Source organism: Aulonocara stuartgranti, assembly GCF_965226115.1.
Source record: "Aulonocara stuartgranti genome assembly, chromosome: 14".
In the NCBI taxonomy this organism is placed as follows: Eukaryota; Metazoa; Chordata; class Actinopteri; order Cichliformes; family Cichlidae; genus Aulonocara; species Aulonocara stuartgranti.
The window spans coordinates 20,176,687-20,196,781 of NC_138950.1; the positions used below are offsets into that span (position 1 = coordinate 20,176,687).

Consider the following 20,095-nt stretch of genomic DNA (forward strand, 5'->3'; position numbering starts at 1 on the left):
CTCCTGTCCATTTTTGACATCCTTTGGTCCACCATTCCTCCAATGCGCATGTCCAACCCATCTCAGTCTTGGGTCTCTACCTTTGTCTCCAAGCTGCTCCACCTGAGCTGTCCCTCTGGAGTAATCATTTCTCATCATGTCCATCCTCTTCAATCTTAACACCTTCATCTTGGCCTCTGGTCTTTGTCTTCAAACTGTGCATCAGAGCAGGCTTCACTATTGTCTTGGAAACCTTTCCATTCACTCCTGATGTTATCTTTCTGTAACAAATCACCCATGACACTTGTCTCCACCCACTCCACCCTGCCTGATCTATCTTCTCACTTCTCTTGTGCACTCTCTGTTGCTTCGGATGGTTGACTCCAGGTATTTAAACTATCTGTACTCCCTGCAGCTTCACTGCTACACCTGTCCGCATCACACGGATGTATTCTGTCCTCCTTCCACTGACTTTTCCCCCACTCCTCTCCACAGCATGCCTCCACCTTTCCAGACTCTCTTCCAAGCTGATCCTTGATGTAATCCCACCCCCACTTTTAACGCATCGGTCACTCCGACCACACACCTCCCCACTGCCTCACTGCCCTGCACCACCCTCACATACTTCTCTGCCGCTCCAAACCTCCTCATGCAGTCCCACAGCTCCTACCTTGGCACCCTGTCACATGCCCTCTCATATCAACAAAGGCAAAGTGAAGCTCCTTCCGACCTTCTCTACCAACTGTTAAAGACAGCAGTTGAATGTGCAAACAGATATTAATTGCTGGACCATCATGTGCAGTTTTTATAACAGCTTGTTATTGTTGCTTTATTCAAAGAACAACAAAAACAAACAAACAAACAAACAAACAAACAAACAAATCCTCCAGAATTCACTCGAACCTCCCATAAACAAAGTTGTAAATTACAAACAGCCTTTAAAGCATCACCGCCTCTAACGCAAATCATTGGCTCAGAAACCACCGCGGATTCATGGGAGTAGTAGTTTATTTGTATATGTGACTACAGATCATATAAGGGAAAGCGTGGTGCTTTGATTCTGACATATTTATGATATATGAGTGCAAAATAAATAATAGTGGTATGATCCACTCTTTTCTGAATTTACATGGAAGCCAAATTAATGTTTTGTTTCCCACTCATGTTTTTTTCCCCTGTGGTAGAGACCAAACGAGCGCCGCTTTCATTCACGTCCGGACCTGAACATGCACACAATGATTGCTGTGATCTTTAATGACACAGCGACATCACGCGGCTAAAAGCAAAAACGCACACAACCATAAAGCGTACTGAGCTACAAAGAAGAGCAAAATGATTTGTAGGATGAGTGTTTTATTCCAGTATAACAACCAAAGACTAATGCAGCATAGATTAAAAAACAATACACTTTGGGTTAAAGTAAGATTCAATAAGCTTCTCAGCTGTATAAGAGGTGAATGAGCTCTACCACCTCCTCCATATGGGGTAGCTCAAAAGTGGGACGGCCAATATCAGAAGGTTCTGATTGATAATCAATCTCTGTCTCCCCAGTCCTTGTGTCAAAGTGTCTTTGGGCAGCCAAAGTTATTGCATAAATTCAAGTTGACAGTGTGTGTGTGTGTGTGTGTGTGTGTGTGTGTGTGTGTGTGTGTGAATGTTATATAAATACCATTCCCAGATCAGGGCATTAATATACCCACTTCCATATTCTAAGGGCCAGCTGGAGGGCCAGCTCTGTTCTAGGATGCCCTCTGGTCCCAGTGGAGGTGGTGGGTGAAAGGAGAACGGTGGCTGAGCTGTCATCCTTGTTGGACAACATCTCCCACCCCATGTAGGAGACTCTGACAGCACTGAACAGCTCCTTCAGTGTCAGGCTGCGGCCTGTGGAATGGAGAGATTTCGCAGGTCTTTCCTCCCCACTGTTGTCAGACTCTACAACACACACACACACACACACACACACACACACACACACACACACACACACACACGCACACGCACAACTCTTGCCCTTTCTCCTTGATGTGTAATTTCCCGATGTACAAAAACTTAATGTTTCATTGTATTTCATAATACAATATATAATTGTATTATGGTAAATGGCCTCTATTTGTATAGCGCTTTACTTAGTCCCTAAGGACCCCAAAGTGCTTTACAATACATTCAGTCATCCACACATTCACACATAGGTGATGGCAAGCTACATTGTAGCCACAGCTGCCCTGGGGCGCACTGACAGAGGCGAGGTTGCCGGACACTGACCACCACCAGTAGGCAACAGGTAAAGTGTCTTGCCCAAGGCCACAATGGCTGAGACTGTCCGAGCCGGGGATCTGACCGGCAACCTTCCGATTACAAGACGAACTGCCAACTCTTGAGCCACGATCGCTGTATTATGTACATATTATCTAATTGTAGTTCCTTCCAATTTAGATGATCCGAATGATATAGTTTCTTTCCACGGTGTTCCTGTTAATGAAAAACTACAAATTTACCCCAAAGTACTAAAATATCGATATTTTAATATGAGAATCGATTCTAGAACATAAATTACTGGCATCAGAAGAATCGATATTTCAGTATCGATCCGCACACCACTATCCCTCACAGTTGTACTGACGTGTGGGAAGTGGAAGAGGAGGACAGTAGCATTGAATTTCTCGAAACCTGTCACCCCACCTCGAACACATATGATAGGCTGCTTTTGTCTTTGCAAACAACAGGCACGATTAGAGTGTCCAGCTTCAGAGGGCTAGGAAATAAATGAGTCTGTTTTTTGCTAAATCATCATTGCTGTCGTCTCTGTCCTACCCTTTTCTGATTACATCACAGGAACATTTCGTTTTTGTTGTTTTATTTCCCACAGAGTAGGACTCTAAGTTAGGAGAGAAAGATGCCTTTACAACAACAGCGGTTAGTTTCGAGCTTAGTTTAGTTTAGAAGTCACATGAATCATCAGGCATAAACCACGCTTCTTTTATAAATTTCACAATCAACAGAGATAAGAGAGAAAAGCATCCAGAGGCAAAGCGTCACCGCCTTGGATCCTGATTGTGCATTGCCTGTTATGTTGAGAAGATGAGGGTGAGAAGCTTTTTTTTTTTTTTAAATGACATCAGAAACAGCAGTATGCGACATTACGTGATGGCAGAGCTTCAGTTCATCCTTTGTCATTTTTTTTTTTTTTTTTTTTTTTTTTTTAATAAATAGGACAGGGGGAATGAATGAGAGAAAGAGGGGGAGAGAAAGAAAGAAAACCAAAGGGGAGAAGAGACGGTGAGAAGGGGGGGGAAGAGAGAGAGAAAAAAAAAAAGAACTCCTGGATCACCTGTATGGAGAAAAAAAAAAACAAACAAAAAAAACAAACAGAGGAGACAGCAAACAACAAAGAGCAACATAATAATAGAGAAAACAAAGCACCATCACAATAAACTAGCTAGTCATAGATATCAATATTTACTAAATAATAAACGATATTGTGCAGCACGCAAGATAGACAGCGGGAGGGGTTACCTGCCCCTCCCTTCCTTCCCTCCCCATCTCCAGCTGCCTCCCTCTTCCCGCTCCTCCACAACCACTCACACATGCAGGACCTTGGAGTAGGGGTATGTCACCAGGGTGCAGAGGAGGCTACCCCCCCCCCCCCCCCCCCCCCGTCCCCTTCTGGCTGCCTCTGCCTCAATTTTATCCCACAACTTAGACATTCACATTATTCACACTCTCATTACACATACATATAGGATCTTGGGGGTGGGCACAATCACGGAGTCCAAATTACCATCAGGGTGTATACCTCACCCCTGACGTCGTTGCCCACCTCTCAATTTTAAATACACTTAGTCATTGAGGGCTAGCAGGAGGGACTATGCGCTTACCTGCTGCTCCTTGGCAGGTAGCTCCATGCCCTCCTGGGTTTTAATTGCACCTTAGAACACATATGCATCAACACTACAATGAGCGGGTGGAGGGAGGTTTGGAGTCTTCTCCCACCCCCATTCTCTGCGGCCTGCTGGAGCGGGAGGGCTAGTAGGAGGAGTTGGCCGTCCGACTGCGGTCTGGGGTGTGGGGCCTCCCTGCTGCTGCGGAGTCGGGGTGGTCTGCCTCTCCCCACCGCAGGGAAAAGGGTAACACCACCTGGGTCTGGGTGCAATTCCCCCCTCCAGGGGCAAGGGTACCTAGACCCGGTTTGTAGAGTACGCTTGGGGAGTGTGATTGTGTGTACAGCGTCTCTTTATGTCTGTCTCCACGTTGGTTGAGTGTGGAGTGAGTGCATATGAGAGCATGAGGGTGGGAATGGATGTTTGTGTCTGTGTGTGCCTGTATGTCTGTGTCTATATGTCAGGTTGGGTATCAGACGCCACCTCTCTGGGGACACCTCAGGCCCTCCAAGGTTTGGAGGCCTATCTCCACCCACCACCACTTCCCCTGCCGGTGGCGGACTCCCTCAGGTGTCGGTGTGTTGGTGGTTCTTTGTATCTGGGGGTGGGCGTCCGGGTACACACCGGCTCACTCCTTGGCGGCCGCTTGTCGGGGCCTGGGGCCTGGGGCTCGCTCGGGCCCCTTTGGAGGTGGGGTGCCCCCGGCCTCTCGGCCTGGGGCTCGGTCACTCAGGCACAGCTGGGGGCCGGCGGAGCTCACGGGCGCGTCACTGCAACTCCCCCTGACTTCTGCTCCGCGGCTGCTGGGCGAGCCCTCATCTGGGACTCTCCTCAGCTCTTACTGGAACAGTGGCGCGGCTGCCCCTCTGTTGGTCTTCCATGGTCTCTTGTGTTCTGGGGGCCTCTGGATGTCTGGAGTTTTGATCTCCTCCATACCCACTTCACACCCTGGAGGACGGGGCTGTGGCCCCCCCACACTCCCTAGCAGATCATTACATGGAGAAACCTTTGGAATGCAAGCATGCTGATCCACACAGGTATGCACACATGGGTATTCACAGACGCGGACTAAAGCTTTCTTGGCTGCTGCCTCAAAGCACACTGTGGGTGAGAAGCTTTAAGGTTTTCATGCATTTATTCAACAGTCTGCACAGGAATATTCATTCTTTCTATTGGACCGAGGTGAGAAACAACCCATACTTATGTCAAGCAGCATCATGATCCAATAAAAGAATGATTCACATAAATCCATGAGTATGGGTTATAGGTAACAGTTTTCAGGGGTTTCACTATCACGCACGCTATGATATGGTACTACATTATTGAAGGTCACATTGCCTCATGATTGGTAATTTGGTGATGGGAATGGTCATTTGAGGGCTTTTAATGATATGTTTGAACTGTTCTCTTTCTAGAGTGGAATGATTGTCCAGTGTACATATTCAATGATTTTGACAAACAGACAATTAAAAAGATAAGACACACTAGCAAAAGATAAGAAGAGAACATGAGCAGATTTCAGTCTCATGTTTTAACTGTATTTTTTCACAGCAAGGCTAATGACATTTGAATGATTGTTTCTTGAGCTCTGATAACCTTGTGTATTGTTGTTAATGAACTCTTCTTCCTTTGGCAGCTTCCTTTAGGGGTTGTATGGCTCCATCCCACCATATCCACACCATCCTTTGTGATCATTTTAATGTGCTAAGAGCTTTGTGTTCATCCATTCAAACCATCCAGCCTCATCTCTCTTAACTTTGTTTCCAAATTCACTCCACCTGAACTGCTCCTCTGATACATTCATTTCTCCTTTCTTATTCTAATCATAAAATATTACAGAGCATTAACATAAATTCCTCAAAACCCCCTAAAACATTGAACAGAAAACTAAAAACCAAGGGTCCAAGACTCAGGGAGCAATTCTTTGCCTCCCTCTCTTCTCTCGTTTTCTGTTAATAATGACACGCCTGAAGTATCATTTGACCTCTAAACGAAGCTGATTATCCACAACAAGTGTGTTCTTAACCACTGTTGTTGTAAAAGCATCTATCTGTTCTGACTGTGAGTCCTACCATGGAGAAAAAAAACCCTATATGTTCCTTATAAAGTGGTCAAAAAGGGTAGGACAGAGACTTCAGCAATGGTGATTTAGCAAAAACCTACTTGTAACTGTCATTGTCATGATGACCCTGAAACCCGACACTCCTAGCACTGCTTATTGTTTGCAAAGACAAAAGCAACCCATTGTATGTGCGAGAGGTGAGGTGATAGGTTTGGACAAATTCAACGCTAGTGTCCTCCTCCTCTCACACGCCTGTACACCTGTGAGGAAAACTTCACGGGCAAGTACGCACACTTTTTCATTTTGTTTGATTTATTTTTTTGCTTTAAATTCAGTTTCAGTTAGTTTCCAGATGCGATTCTCTTATTTCACTTTTGTTTTTAATAGTTTGAAACTGTTTGGTATTATTTTAGTTTTTATTGGTCTTAATCTTTTTAATTATTATTATATGGAGGGAGTAAGTCAGTGGCAATATTTAGGAAAATGTGTACAGGTGTTATAATAAAAAAGCAGTAAACTCCCAGTGGTGTGGACACCCAGAATCTCAAAAAAGTTCTGATAACATTTTTTTTTTTTTTTTACCAAACTAACATAAACTATATTTTAGCTCATTGTTATTTATAGCTAATCTTAGAAAGACTGTTCAGTACAGAAATTAAGCCCAACAATCATGTTTTACAGTCCTGTGGTCTCAGCCTCAGATACTTACCAAATCAAAGCTCATATGAAAACAAACAAATGAACGAAAGATTTCTCCTTCATTTCTGTCATACGAAGCTGTATGAAACATTTCCAGCGGTTGGTGTCATGGTTGCTAGGCAACCTGGGCAGCATGATGGAGGCCAGACTGTCCCATTTCACAAGCCTCAAACTTCTGGCCTTAGCTTTCTTTGAGTACGCGGCCCTTGTGGACCGTTAAGGCTGCGTACTTTAAGGCTGCAGACCCTGAATTGGGATACAGCCATATAATACTGATGACCAGTGGCGGTTTGGCGCGCACACACACACGCGCGCATACATAAAACATATTAAGGATTGTACATTAACATAAAACTGTTGTCGGAACTAATTAATATTAAAATCTGTAACATAATGTATTGTTTGGAGTTTTGTCTGTTACTGTTACTATTTTTACCATTTCTTTTTGGAGCAACTGTAATCCACATTATTTCCTTAGGGATTAATAAAGTATTCTGATTCTGATTGTTTCAGGTTACATGACCTGCCATTATCCAACGACACATCTGCTTACCTGTATCTTTTGCTCGTTTCTCCTCCTCTTCTTTTCTATTTTTTTCTAAAACTAAGCACCTGATGGCTTTGAACTTTTCTTGTCCACCTTCCATTGGTTTTAATTTTGCACTCCAGTATGAAGATCCCCCATATCGAGGATTGCCACAACATAACCTAATAGACCTACACCTTAGTTCACAGATTCACTTTGTTTAAGGTGTATTTCTGGGATTTCGCACAACCCAGGATTCAAATCATGAATACATAATAGGCTTGGATTTCAAACATTATGAATGAAATGTGCTCTATTTGGAAGCAGCCGGCCTCCCTCCCGTTTCGACGGGTTGTGTGTGAGACTTTAAATCATCAAACTGTAAATTATAAATTTTAAATTGTTATTGATCCCTTTACCCCGAGTCCTAAAGTGTATATTTATTTTCTTACTCTTCTTATATTTATTGTTTGTTTACTTGCACTGCTGTAACTGGAGCCTCGTCGTGTCGTCTCTCTATATACTGGACTGTATGTAGCGGAGATGACAATAAAGTTTACTTCAGCAGCAAGCAGGCGCACAGAGGACTCTCGCGCTCACTTTTCGCATATAGAATTTATAGAAAAAACATCGGTGCAAATTATAAGTCTGTATTATAATGTCTGGTGTTTTCGTGTTTGTTGTTTTGTTTTTATTTTGTTTTATTTTGCGAGTTGGTTATTAGATGCCGGCGTTTTAGGCTAATAGTTAGGCTAACAGACTTACCTCTCATCTTTTCTTTCCTCACAAAACCGATAGATCCTCCACTTCTTTTAAGTGTCACCCAGCGCAATTCTTAGCATATTTTGGTTCCTGCAAATGGTCTGTCGGGTTATTGTCTCCCCAGGAACACTTCCCTTGTGCTTTTGGGAATCTGTTCTTTCCTATTTCTGTTTTCGTTTTTCCTATTTGTGTTTTGTTTTTTCCTATTTCCATTGTGTTTTGTGCCTTTGCAGTGTTTTTCTTATCGCTGGTGTTTTCTTGAGTTGCAGTCTGTTTGGCCTCATCATCATCAACTCTCACCACATGACAGCTGTGATTGAACTAAAACTGGGTTATGACTTTTACGTTTAAGGAATAGAAACTAATTTTCAAACCTTTATGCTTTGCCTCTTTCCATGTAGCTAATAATAGGGCACATGGCTGTACACAAGCCTGAAAACCATGCACAGAATCAGAATCTTTATTGTCATTGTCACAGCATGCTGCAGATCATTTATGATTAAATGCCCTCCCTCCCCCCACCCTGGTGTGCCACCCCACTGACGACAGCCCAGTAACGCCCCTGCTCCTTGCTATTCTACCGAGTAAAACCTGCAAAAGCGGTTCTGCAGGTATCTATCCTCTGGTACACAGGTGTTCGTACTGATCCTTCGTTAGTCAGCGCTAATCTTTTTTTTTCATGGCGTAACTGTACGGTCTGTTCCTCCCGTATACGGACTGTATACGCTATACGTGCTGTGCAGCCCATTGTCAATCCCTTTATTGTTCCTCCTCGGTTACGGTTGGCTGAGGGAGGAGCTCGCGGGACCGGCTGGCTGTCACGCGGGGGGTGTTTATCTGACAGTCTGGCATTCTCCTCCGTGCTGCTCAGCTGCAAGGAAACAAGTGAGTGCAGCCTCACGGGGCTCGCTGTTTGTCTCTTTAAACCAGCTAGCTGTATTTTTATTGTATACGTGGAAATAATGCGTAGTTTCTGCACGCGGAGATTTCGATATCGCTGTAAGCTAGATGTAAATCACAGTCTATAGCGGGGGTGTCAAACATAGGGCACGGGGGCCAAAATCTAACGGCAAAGACTCCGATGTCATACCAAAAAGTAGTGATGGCCAAATGAAGCTTTCCGAAGCACTGAAGCTTGTATTGAAAAACGGTTCATTACTCGAAGCTTTTCAACACAGTCCTCTCCGGTGACATCTGGTGGTGAAAATTTTGAAGAGCAGCTTGAATCTGCAAAATAAAACGGACTGCTCAATTATCACTGCTCACTCAAGAGTGGAGTTCTCTCTGATATTGGGCCACCGTTCCGTTGCTTTGAACATGTAATTGGTTTTGTTTTCTCGATTGGGGGGCTGAAAAAAATGTAATGCGTATCTGCGTAATACATTTTGATCAATAAACTTTCCCTATTTAAACATGCACTATGGTGTGGCCTTTCTTTGCTCATAACTCCTTGATGTTGGTAAATACAATAAGTGAGCAATATATATAATATACATATGAGAATGCACAGCACATTATGGAGTATGCCCCTGCTGTGAAGTCCTGCCTCCATCTACTTGTCGTTTAATCACTGGACAGCTGGACAGGTTCATACAAAATATTAGATGAGGCCAATTGTCCTATACATATTTTTGACCTAGGGGTGGGATTGATTGTGAACTGGAAAGGGAAAATGCTTAGGGAGCTGAGTACGGCTGCATCGTCACTGATTTGTAGAATCATTTTTGATTCGATACAGGATCCGATTCAATTTGATTGGAATCTGGAAAGTTTTGCCTCAGTCAGAAATATTACAATTCTGATCATTTAACAGTATATATCCATAATTTCGTATCTATTAAAAGAAAGCTGACACATGTGAGACTTAATTAGAGATGTAAACAGAGAGTTATGAAACCTGCAGCTGCAGAAGCCAGCGGGAAAAAAAAGAGGCAAACACAGCGCGGACCCGACGACGCACCAAAATCTGACTCTGACGCGTCGGGTCCGCGCTCTGTGTTCACGTTTGTATGCAGAATCCGTAAACCTGCTCCCAGTTACTGTTTTAGCTGTATGGTGTTTGACGACATGTTGTGAGGTTTAACCTGAGATGCTGGCGTTTCAGGCATAATAACGTTAATTTACAAATCGACACGGGATTTTAATGAATCAATATCACTTTATTCAATTTAGCATGGATTGTAATCAGAAAGGCGATAATCAAAACCCACCCCTAATCAAGAACTTGCAAAGTAAAAACATGATCAATGTAAGGTAGCCCTTTTGTTATTTACATTTAAAAAGAGGATTAGTGTTACTGTGCGCTGGCTGAGTCTGTTTCTTTTCTTAGAAATAGTTTCTCCTGCCCTGGAGAAAATCCACTTGCATGGAACAGAAGAGGCTGTGGAGTGCAGGAACTACACTGTAAGTTGGTAGATATGCAGGTATCCCTGGGTCCTGCAGACTATCACCTAAAAACAATAAACAAAATGATTTTCTAAACTGTAGCAATGTAATGTACGTATAGTGTCAAATACATTTTTGTAGTCTTCATTAGCTTTAATTCACATGGAAGTGTTCCTAAAGTCATATGCTGTAATGATATTTACATTATGAAAACATGATTTTGGACATTTCAAGTTTTTCACTTCGGCAGATAAAATGAATTGAGCAAAATCAACTCAAAATATTCCCACACGCCAGAATGTCCTCTCTTCCTCGCTGGCTCCATATCTGTCAGTGGAATGATCACCTCTTCGCTCTCTGTCACCATCAACACACTCCACGAATCCCGTGGATGATTCACTTCCTTATATCCGTTTGAATCAGGTACCGAAGCAGTTACGTGCGTAATGAAGCTTCGGACGTCACTGGTCACGTGACTTTTGCCAAACGAAGCAAGCCTCGACACAGTGCTTCTGAACCAGTGTGTTGTTTTTTTCGACACACGCTCCGGAGCGTCAGCTTCAAGCGGGCCATCACTACCAAAAAGTGATTTTTGCTATTTACATGTTTGTTATTTGTTTTGTTTTTTCGTTGTTTAAATATTGTTTATACAGCTAAACAGGTATTGTGATATATGAAATAAAGAGGTGGCCAGTTTTTGCAAGCATCATTATGACTCTGCTTTATTGTCCCCACTCCGTGTTTGACATTGTTATCAGCCCAGTCCATTTTATTTCTTAAAATATCTCTACAGAACTTTTATGTTTTGCCGCCAGCTTGTCCAAGTCTCTCTTGAGACTGTTTACCTGGATAAATAAAGATGTATAAAAGTCACAACAGGCAACAACTGATTGCAGCTTCTGAATTTTTGATCTCATTGTGTCTTGACAATGATTTATGTTTAACAGATTATCAACAAATCGTATACAAAAGTTTTTTTTGTATAAGTTTTACAGCTTTTCCTGCTGATAAAGACTGTTCCCCCTTGGCTGTTCATTATGGCGCCATTAATAAAAATAATACTAATAATAATTATAATGACAAATAATAAGTTAATAAGTGCTAGTTAAACAATTAAATGACAGCAAAATTCCTGTTTTTTTCTCTCTCTCTACAGCAGGATTTCATTGTCATGTAGAAAACCTGAGATGTACTGTTGGAATTGCACTTCTTTTCCTCAATTTATTTCAGGAATTAAACAGGTAGTTAAACTTTGTTACACTAAAAAAAAAAAGGGCGATAAACCCTTAATTCTGATTTATACAGGCTGATAGACTACTTCAGTCATTTTGGCTGTAAAACTAAAAAAAAAAAATCACTGAGGAGTTACTATAATGTGAAGTGCACATGGTAAAATCTATGCAGCGCTGATTTCACCATGTGCTGATCAGGCAGCAGTGCCTTGCGACTGTCTTGTGTTACAATGACACACCGAATGTCCCCGTAAAGCTCGTCTTTTTTCTGAAATGGTTTGAATTTTGTCTGTAGCATGAAGGGTAATAAGGTTAAAGAGAGCATGTAAAGAAAAGGTTAAGATGTGGGCCATGATGTAAAATTAGTTTGACATCATTGACCTATTGTGTGTGTGAATGTGTGTGTGAATGGGTGGATGACTGGATATGTAAAGCGCTTTGGGGTCCTTAGGGACTAGTAAAGCGCTATATAAATACAGGCCATTTACCATTTACCATTTATTGGTCTTAGTGTTAGCCTAAGGTTTTGGCCTTCTTATATATAAATAATGATGCTTGTTTACTTCATTTGAACCCTTGTTATACTAATAGGCTGCTGTACAGCTCAGTCTGTATATGATCTTCATCGATTCTGCAGAACGAGGCAGAAAGTGTTTTCTGTACCCAACATATTTTTTTTTCTGCATTTGCTCTCTTACCTTCTGTTAATTAGAAACATAGGTGAGCTGTGATTAATGTTTAATATTTAATTACCAAGAAGCGTTTCAGTTGAAATGTAGAAGTATTTGCAATGAAAATGTTTCACAGCAGCTAAATCCATTCATGTGTGGTTATTCTGGCCATATCCTGCATGTTGTCTGTTTTCTACTAAGCTGGTTTGTAGCTGACTTTGGTCTAGACACGCATTATCATAAATCTTGGCAGTCTGCGGGCCCACCCAGTCATTCTAACAGCAAACATGTTTACTTAGGGTGGTTAACGTATTGCAGGATGAATCAGTGCCAAGAAACCGGTCAAACGGAGACCCAGGAGGAGGTGACGGAACTGGTGTGTCAGGAGGCTGATCTCAAAGATGGACAGTAAGTCACAATGCAATTCACCACATCTGCTTGTGATACCTTTGCAAACAGGAAACCAGGTCAAAAGTTCAAAATCAGTGCAGAGGGATCAGAGAAGCAACGGTCATATACGACGCAGCGAAAAATCTAAGAAAAACAAACACCGGGAGCAAAGACCTGATCTGTCACCCAGGGAAGCATGGTATCTTATTCCAACGTTTCTTAACGAAACGGTGAATTGAAAGGATATATTTGAACCCAAGATGTTATATTTTCCTAAACCAAACCAAGTGGCCGAAGTAAAGGAAATAGTTTAAAGGATAAGAAAGCTCTTTGGTAGAAAGCCCTGAAGCCAGGCCTTTGCTGCTAATCTTAAAAGATGTGCAGATCAACCTTCGGGTGGCACAGTAATTGTGTGATCCATTACTTAGCAAATTAATTAGCGATATGTGATATTTACAAGCTGTTGGGAAAGAGCACAAAGACAGGGAGTTTAAAAAAAACAGAGGGACGTTAGATACAACATCAAAATAAAAGAGGAAAATGGTAAAAAACAAAGGTTTTTATAATGATTTCTTCTTTTGCTCCTTTTGTGTTCACGCAGAATGAAAGAAGTAACTGTGGGGGATCAGAAGGTGCTGCTAGTCCGCAGCGAGGGTCAGTACAGCGCTGTTGGAGGCAGGTGCTCTCATTACGGTGCACCTCTGATCAAGGGTAAGGACTTAAGTTACGTCTCGGCTATTTATCTTTCTCGCTTTCTTTCACTTTCTAAGTTGCATGCTCTGTGTTAATTCAGGGACGCTGGTTGGTGACAGAGTGAGATGTCCTTTTCATGGTGCGTGCTTCAATGTCAGGAATGGAGATATTGAGGATTATCCAGGTCTCGACAGTCTGCCCTGCTACAAGGTGAAATGGCACTTATCACAAGTTCATCCAGGGTTTTCTTTGTCATGATTCTGGTTTTCTGCTCAGTCACTTCCTGTATTGTGAAATATTTTCTGTTGGCTTTTTTTTTTCCTCTTTAAAGCCCTCCTTCTGCCACACCTGTATTCAAGTCGTCTCTGCAGTGTATATATACAAACACCTCCTGCCTAACACTGCCATGTTGTCAGATATTCTTGGTCAAAGGCTTTAAAGAAGTTTGCGAGTGGTATTGTTTGTTTCATCCCTCACTTTTTGTTTACACCTACCTCAATTCAACAGCTGGATTTTTGGATTTGACCTCTGATTCTGTGGCTTCCTGCATTTGGGTCATTTTCTCCATTGTTTATTACATTTTCTCACAAATTGATGGATTCATTTTGTAGCTCACCTGCCCAAAGAGTCGATCAGCTTATGCCATGGTGAGGTATCCCTCATTCATCTGTCCCATCTCGCTTCACCAGAATCACTACACCTACAGTTTTGGTCAAAAATTGGATCACTGTAATCACCTAATGCGTCTTCATTCAGATTGTGTTCAAGTTCAAGGTCATACATGTTACTTTTACAGGCAGTAACGTGTGTATTGTGATCGCTCATGAGACGATTTGACTAATATACCGTTGAAGTTCTGGTTCCAGTTTAATGTAATTGTATAAAGAATAAAGATATATTAAAGGAGTTTAAATTAATTAAGGGCTCAGATCATTTTAACAATATTTATATTTATATTTGAGCTTATGAAAAACATTTAGGAGATAGGCTGTGGTTTTTTTTGCATCTGAGCTTCTCAAACAGGGAACGTTTGATCAAAAAAAGGCAAAAATAATGTATGAAAAGGGCTTTTCTTTCTAAACCTATACACGTCTGGTTCTGTTATCCTATCTCATTATGGTTCAGCAAACTTTCTGCCTATTAAAAATGTTTTCAGGGAAACTATTCTGTTCACCTACAGTCAGGCAACAATCATAAATGTGGTTTCATTTAACAGGTCAAAGTTGAAGACGGCAAGGTGTACGTTTCAATCAACAAAAAAGTAAGGCAGATCAGGTATAAGACGATTAAAATGAACCAAAGTGCACTTTTATGTTGTGTTACAATGCACTGTGTGTTTGTCTCAGTCTCTGACCGTAACCAAACGGGTAAAAGAGATGTGCAGTGTGGTGCCGGACGTCAAACATACTATTCTGCTCATAGGAGGAGGTGAGAACTTTGTAATGAATATGAGATGGAAATATTCATCAGTCCGTTTTAACCGACAGGCAGGTTTAAGGCATGGCAGCTTTTTGTACTATTTAAAGTATTCAGGCAAAAGTGAAGACAGAGACTAGGAGGTATAAAAAAAAAAAAAAAATCACAGTCCTGAACATAGAAACTGTAATTTCAGGCCCCGCCTCTCTGGTCTGTGCTGAGACGCTTCGGCAAAATTGCTACCAGGGTCGCATCATCATCATAACTAAAGACTCCGTGCCTCCATTTGATAAACCCAAACTGAGCAAGGTAAGCACCAGGATAAGGGGGTAGATGCCCCATGTGTTTGTATTTCTGTCTTTTGATTTGTGTTTTTCTCTCTGAGTGGTTTTAGTGAGTGGCATTCCTTCTTTCAGGCTCTGAATGTGGAGAGCAGCAGCATCCTTCTCCGGCCAGATGACTTTTATCAACGATACGGGATGGAGATGTGGACAAAGAAAGAGGTTAGAATATATTTTTGATGCACTCTCGCCAAGTTTTGGAAATCAATCTTCTCTTGGGGAATAGTAAGATCTGCGGGCCTTAAGAGGGTCTGCTGTTTGGTAATCGGTGTAGTATTAATAGCAGTTTTATTTATTTAGTATATTTAATTATGCTCAGACTCAACGTGCTTAGCACAGAAGATAAAAACATAAATGCCTGTGTAGGTTTACAATAAAAACAGCAAAATAAAACTAAAATACAAGAGAACATACACATGCACACCCACACACACTTAGTCCAGTTTCTTGGCCTGTGAGAGAAGAAAGGTTTTTAAGTCTCTTTCTGAATGTAGACACAGCTGGAACTGACCTCGGGTCAGTAACTGAAAGTACCCTCAGCACGCTTGGATCTAATTCTGGAGATGGTAAAATGGTAAATGGACAAGTTCTTGTATAGCACTTTTCTACTTGAGCAGGATTTTAAATGTAATTGTGTTTTGAGCTGGGAGCCAGCGAAGTGACTTGACTACAGGGGTATGTTTTTGTGTATGTGTAAGGTTTGTGCGTTGCTTTGCAGGTGGTGTCAGTAAATCCAGCCAAGAAGGAAGTGAAAATGAGTGATGGCACTCTGCAGCGTTACGACCAGCTCCTCATCGCAACAGGCTGCAGGTGAGACCGTCTTTAATGAGCAAAAGCAAACGTACATTGTATGTGTCACAACATGTCACAAGTTGTGGTCCCTTTTTAAAATTTTATTTTTTTTGTTCACAGGGCACGGCCGCTCACCTGTCCTGGTTCAGACCTGGAAGGAGTAAAGTTACTGCAGAGTTACGAAGACGCCAAAGACATTTACAGCTCCAGCCTTGGCCAGAAAGTAGTTGTTACCGGAGCGTCTTTCATAGGTTATTAAATAAGGTTTCTTTTTTTATGTTAAAGAATGAGACATCTTTCATCTTTTTGCCCATCGGGGTTGACGTGACGCTCTTTGCTCATAGATAGCTGACAGCTATGGCACACAAATGTGCACGTCGCTGATGTGTTTTCATTTGCATATTAGGTATGGAGGTGGCGTCCTACTTTTCAGACAAAGCTGCCAGTGTGGCTATGGTTGGCACTACTCAATACCCGTTTGAGCGCACTCTGGGGTCAGAGATCGGCCAGCTGAGTATGCAAGTGCGCGACTATGATGACAACAGTTTTCAGTGCTACTCTTTTGGATTTTTTTTAATTAACATAATTAAAACACAGTTTTTCACTTTCAGATGTTGGAAGAAAAAAATGTGAAGTTCCACATGAACGATCGAGTCACCGAGATCAGAGGAGAGAATGGGAAGGTATCTCTGCCTGCCATTATTTTCATGACGGACGGTTTGGTTAATGATTGTAGAACAGGAATACATGTCACCCGCAGCATTAGTAACAAAGATCAAACATCAACCCTCATGGTATCGCTTGTAAAATAACCCATTATCTCTGAAGTCTAATATATTCTGCTTAAACAGCCATAACTGATGTTTTTTTTGGGGGGGGGGGATTTTCAGGTGAAGCAGGTGGTGTTGAAGAGTGGTGTAGTCCTGGAGGCTGATGTTGTGATTGCTGGCATTGGTAGTTATTTTTCTACTTCAGTGTTTAGGTCTGCCTGAAATGCAAATCAAGTTTGGGAGTGTTTGAGTGTGGAGACGTTTGGATGTGTGGTGTTTGCTAACATTGCTTTATGAGTGATGACTGTTTTAAACAAAGTCAGACAGAAACTTCCTGTGTAGTTCCACCAATATCAGAGTCAATTATATGTTTTTCAGGTGTAATCCCCAATTCAGACTTATTGGCAGGAAGCGAGGTGGAAGTGGATTCAAGGAAAGCTGTGATTGTTGACAAGGTAACGCAGCCTGTAGAGGGCACAGCCGAACTTATGCTGATATAACTAAAGCATAAAGCATGGCACCCAGAGGTGTCTACGTTTCTTTAACTGTTACCGTAAGCTTTGATGGTGAGCCAGCATCGTCAATATGAGTACACTTTTGCTTTTCCTACGTTAAAATTAAAACTTTTGCTTCAAAAAGGTCTCTTTCTTACATTATCTGCACATCTGATGACCGCTAACCAAAATAAACCTGTCAAATCAACAGTCTGGTTCATGACCATAGTAATGTTTCCTCAGTTTAAAATAAATAAATAAAACAGCTTCACAGCATCTAACAGAGTTATAAACACTCTCAAGGAGGCGAAAGTGTTATTTTCAAAGTCTACAATCAAGAGACAGCGTCATGAATGTAAATGGAGAGAGTTTACATCAAGGTGCAAACTACTGATTTCACTCAAGGACATGGAAGGCCAGATTAGACGTTGCCTGAAAACATACAGAGGCAAAAACTAAAAAAAAATATAGCCCTAACTGTGTGCCCTGATGAATGGAGGGAATAGCTGCATGTATGTATTTTACACGTCTTATGTTGAGGTTCTTGCTGTAGCCTTTATTCATCTATTCTAACAGTTCATGAGGACGAACGTACCAGATATTTTTGCCGCTGGAGATGTTACCTCTTTCCCTCTGACCATTCGAGGCGACCAGAGGGTCAGCATTGGTCACTGGCAAATGTCACACGCTCACGGTGAGAGGCTAAAGGACTGTGTTTTTCATTCAGTTGAAAACTTATAATGGGTGATTTAATGCCGAGTTAAACCTTATCATTGTCTTTTGTACCAGGAAGAGTAGCAGCTCTGAACATGCTGAAGAAATCCACAAAAATCGAGTCTGTTCCTTTCTTCTGGACTGTTTTGCTTGGGAAGAGTATCCGATACGCCGGTGGAGTGTTGACTTCTAAATGTCACCTTTAAAATGTAATTTTTTTTTTAAGATGAGGCGGTGTTAAATCTTTGTTCCTCCTCTCATTTCCTCTTTCTAGGCTATGGGGAAGGATACACAGAAATTATATTCAAAGGCAAAATGGAAGAAAGGAAATTTCTGGCTTTCTACATAAAGTGAGTGCAGAGTTAGCCCCGAACAGCTGACCATAAGCTCGTCCTCTGTGTGTAAAGTTTCTCACGTTACCCTTTTTTTTTTTTTTAACAGGGATGATGTGGTGGTGGCAGCGGCCAGCCTGATGTTCGATCCTGCCGTGGCTTGCATCGCAGAGCTGATGGCTAGAGGCCAAATCTTAACAAAAGCACAGGCTCAGTGAGTGCTGTCCTGCATTTATACAAGTTAGACTGTAAAATATACAAAAATGTTTAGTTCCTCAACTGTAATAGCAGTTACATTTGTTGTTGGTTTCTTCCTGTTAAAAGGGAGTTTTTCCTTCCCACAGTTACCAAGTGCTTGCTTGTCGGGAGTTGTCTGACTGTTGGGGTTTTCTCTGTATGATTGTAGGGTCTTACCAAAAAAAGCACCTTTAGGTGATTGATATATATATATATATATATATATATGCTGTGATTTGGCACCATATAAATAAAATTGAATTGAACCATGCTGCTTTCCAGTTACCTTTAAAATTAAATGTTCGAACATCTAATCTCCCATCTAACTGATGGGAGTGACATTGACTTCTGTATGATCAGAAGCCATATGCATTGCCCCCTGCTGGTCACTAGAAAAACTGCAGCTTCTGCATTGGCGTCACTTTTTAGCCTTGGAAGTTATATCCTCTTCTTTACAGACTAAAGACAAACCCTATGCAGGACATACGGGATGACATTGTCTGTCATGTTGAAATCCACTGGTGCCTCTGTTTGCTTTCCACTAAATTCTCAGAGGAACATCTGGTCCTTCAGATGCTAAATTCTTCAGTATGATTTATAGGTTAGCTGCTTATGGCATCTGTCTGCCACATGGTGTTATGCAGGAAGTGAGAAGTGTATTATTGGAGTGTTTATGCTAAAACAACCTGCAATCTAAAACATGAAAAATACTTAAAGTAAAATTTGATGACAACTATTATTTATAGCAGTTTTAACCACTACTGTATGCTACCGAAACCAACCTTAGTTCATGTTTTAAAAAATAATAAACCAAGCCACTAGCTTATAACGTGAAAGCTGCTCAGTGTTTAATTTTTGTTTTCTCCTCTTCTCTTCTGTTCAGAGCTGAAGACCTGAGCTGGCTGCAGATATAACCAGGATTTACGCCTCTCAGCGATGAGTGATGTCATCTCTTGCTTTGGTTTTCTCTCCTTCTGTCTGACATGACATCAATTAATCCACTTTCTGCCTCAGGCTGCCTGGAAACCAGCCGGCCTCTCTTATCTGCTCTTATTAAAGAGCCATGTTACTATAGTAGCAGTCAAAGCTTTATTGAATTCTCTCTTTGTGCACACTGATCTCTTTAATGAGTTTATTTTTATGTTTTTCTGGTTGCTTTACTAAAGGTGTGATGTCTTAGGAATAGGGTTGCAAAATTCCCAGAATTTTCAAAGATGGAATCTTTCCATGGGAATTAACGGGAATCTATGGGAATAAACGGGAATTAACGGGAATTTATGGGAATAAAGTGGGAATTTTCAAAATTGAAGGTTGGCTCTTCTTAGGGAACTTAAATATAGTTGAGGAAAGTATATTTTAGCATAATATTGACAAAAACAAACAAATGCAATTCAAATACACTTGAATATCCATGCCATTCCTTAATCACATGTACAGAGCACAAGCTTGCTGCATGGCTATTGAGACCACCTACTGGCACTGTGCATGCCTCCATCACATGTACACATGGACCACACTTTTGAGCCTGAAGGACAAAGAGTATTAAAGGCACACATTTGAGCCTGTGGACTTAACAAGTGAGGTAAGTTTTGATGATATTATGGGAAAATATATTCATTAAATGTTTAAATTGTGAATATCACATAAAATGTATTAATCTGGTAGATAGCAATCTGATAAGATGCTAAATAAAATGCTAGCATCTGATAAGATGCTAAATAA

General features: G+C 41.5%; 1 protein-coding gene across 6 annotated transcripts; it reads left to right on the forward strand.

Annotated features, from left to right (window-relative positions):
- Positions 1-8,499: 8,499 nt before the first annotated feature.
- Positions 8,500-19,955, forward strand: aifm4 (apoptosis inducing factor mitochondria associated 4). 6 transcript variants are annotated; one of them, XM_082504176.1, is made up of 20 exons: positions 8,500-8,791; positions 10,236-10,329; positions 12,494-12,602; positions 13,186-13,295; positions 13,378-13,487; positions 14,494-14,538; positions 14,624-14,705; positions 14,890-15,002; positions 15,110-15,196; positions 15,753-15,844; positions 15,947-16,077; positions 16,233-16,348; positions 16,438-16,509; positions 16,717-16,780; positions 16,975-17,051; positions 17,667-17,784; positions 17,880-17,978; positions 18,079-18,154; positions 18,246-18,350; positions 19,257-19,955. In XM_082504176.1, exons 3-20 carry the CDS (start codon positions 12,514-12,516, stop codon positions 19,285-19,287), a joined length of 1,617 nt encoding a protein of 538 aa, XP_082360302.1. In that variant the 5' UTR covers positions 8,500-8,791; positions 10,236-10,329; positions 12,494-12,513; the 3' UTR covers positions 19,288-19,955. The 6 variants fall into 6 exon arrangements, with proteins under 6 accessions (XP_082360302.1, XP_082360298.1, XP_082360301.1 ...); XM_082504172.1 differs by lacking the exon at positions 10,236-10,329 and adding an exon at positions 11,448-11,532; XM_082504175.1 differs by lacking the exon at positions 10,236-10,329 and adding an exon at positions 11,448-11,532 and having other exon boundaries at positions 12,513-12,602.
- The last annotated feature ends 140 nt before the right edge of the window (positions 19,956-20,095 follow it).

Bases quoted from the DNA above. Each gene is read 5' to 3' on its own strand.
- aifm4 (XM_082504176.1), top strand. From the start codon at position 12,514: ATGAATCAGTGCCAAGAAACCGGTCAAACGGAGACCCAGGAGGAGGTG. The intron at 13,488-14,493 runs GTGAAATGGCAC...TTCATTTAACAG, and splicing joins ACAGTCTGCCCTGCTACAAG to GTCAAAGTTGAAGACGGCAA. The intron at 17,785-17,879 runs GTGAGAGGCTAA...CTTTTGTACCAG, and splicing joins GCAAATGTCACACGCTCACG to GAAGAGTAGCAGCTCTGAAC.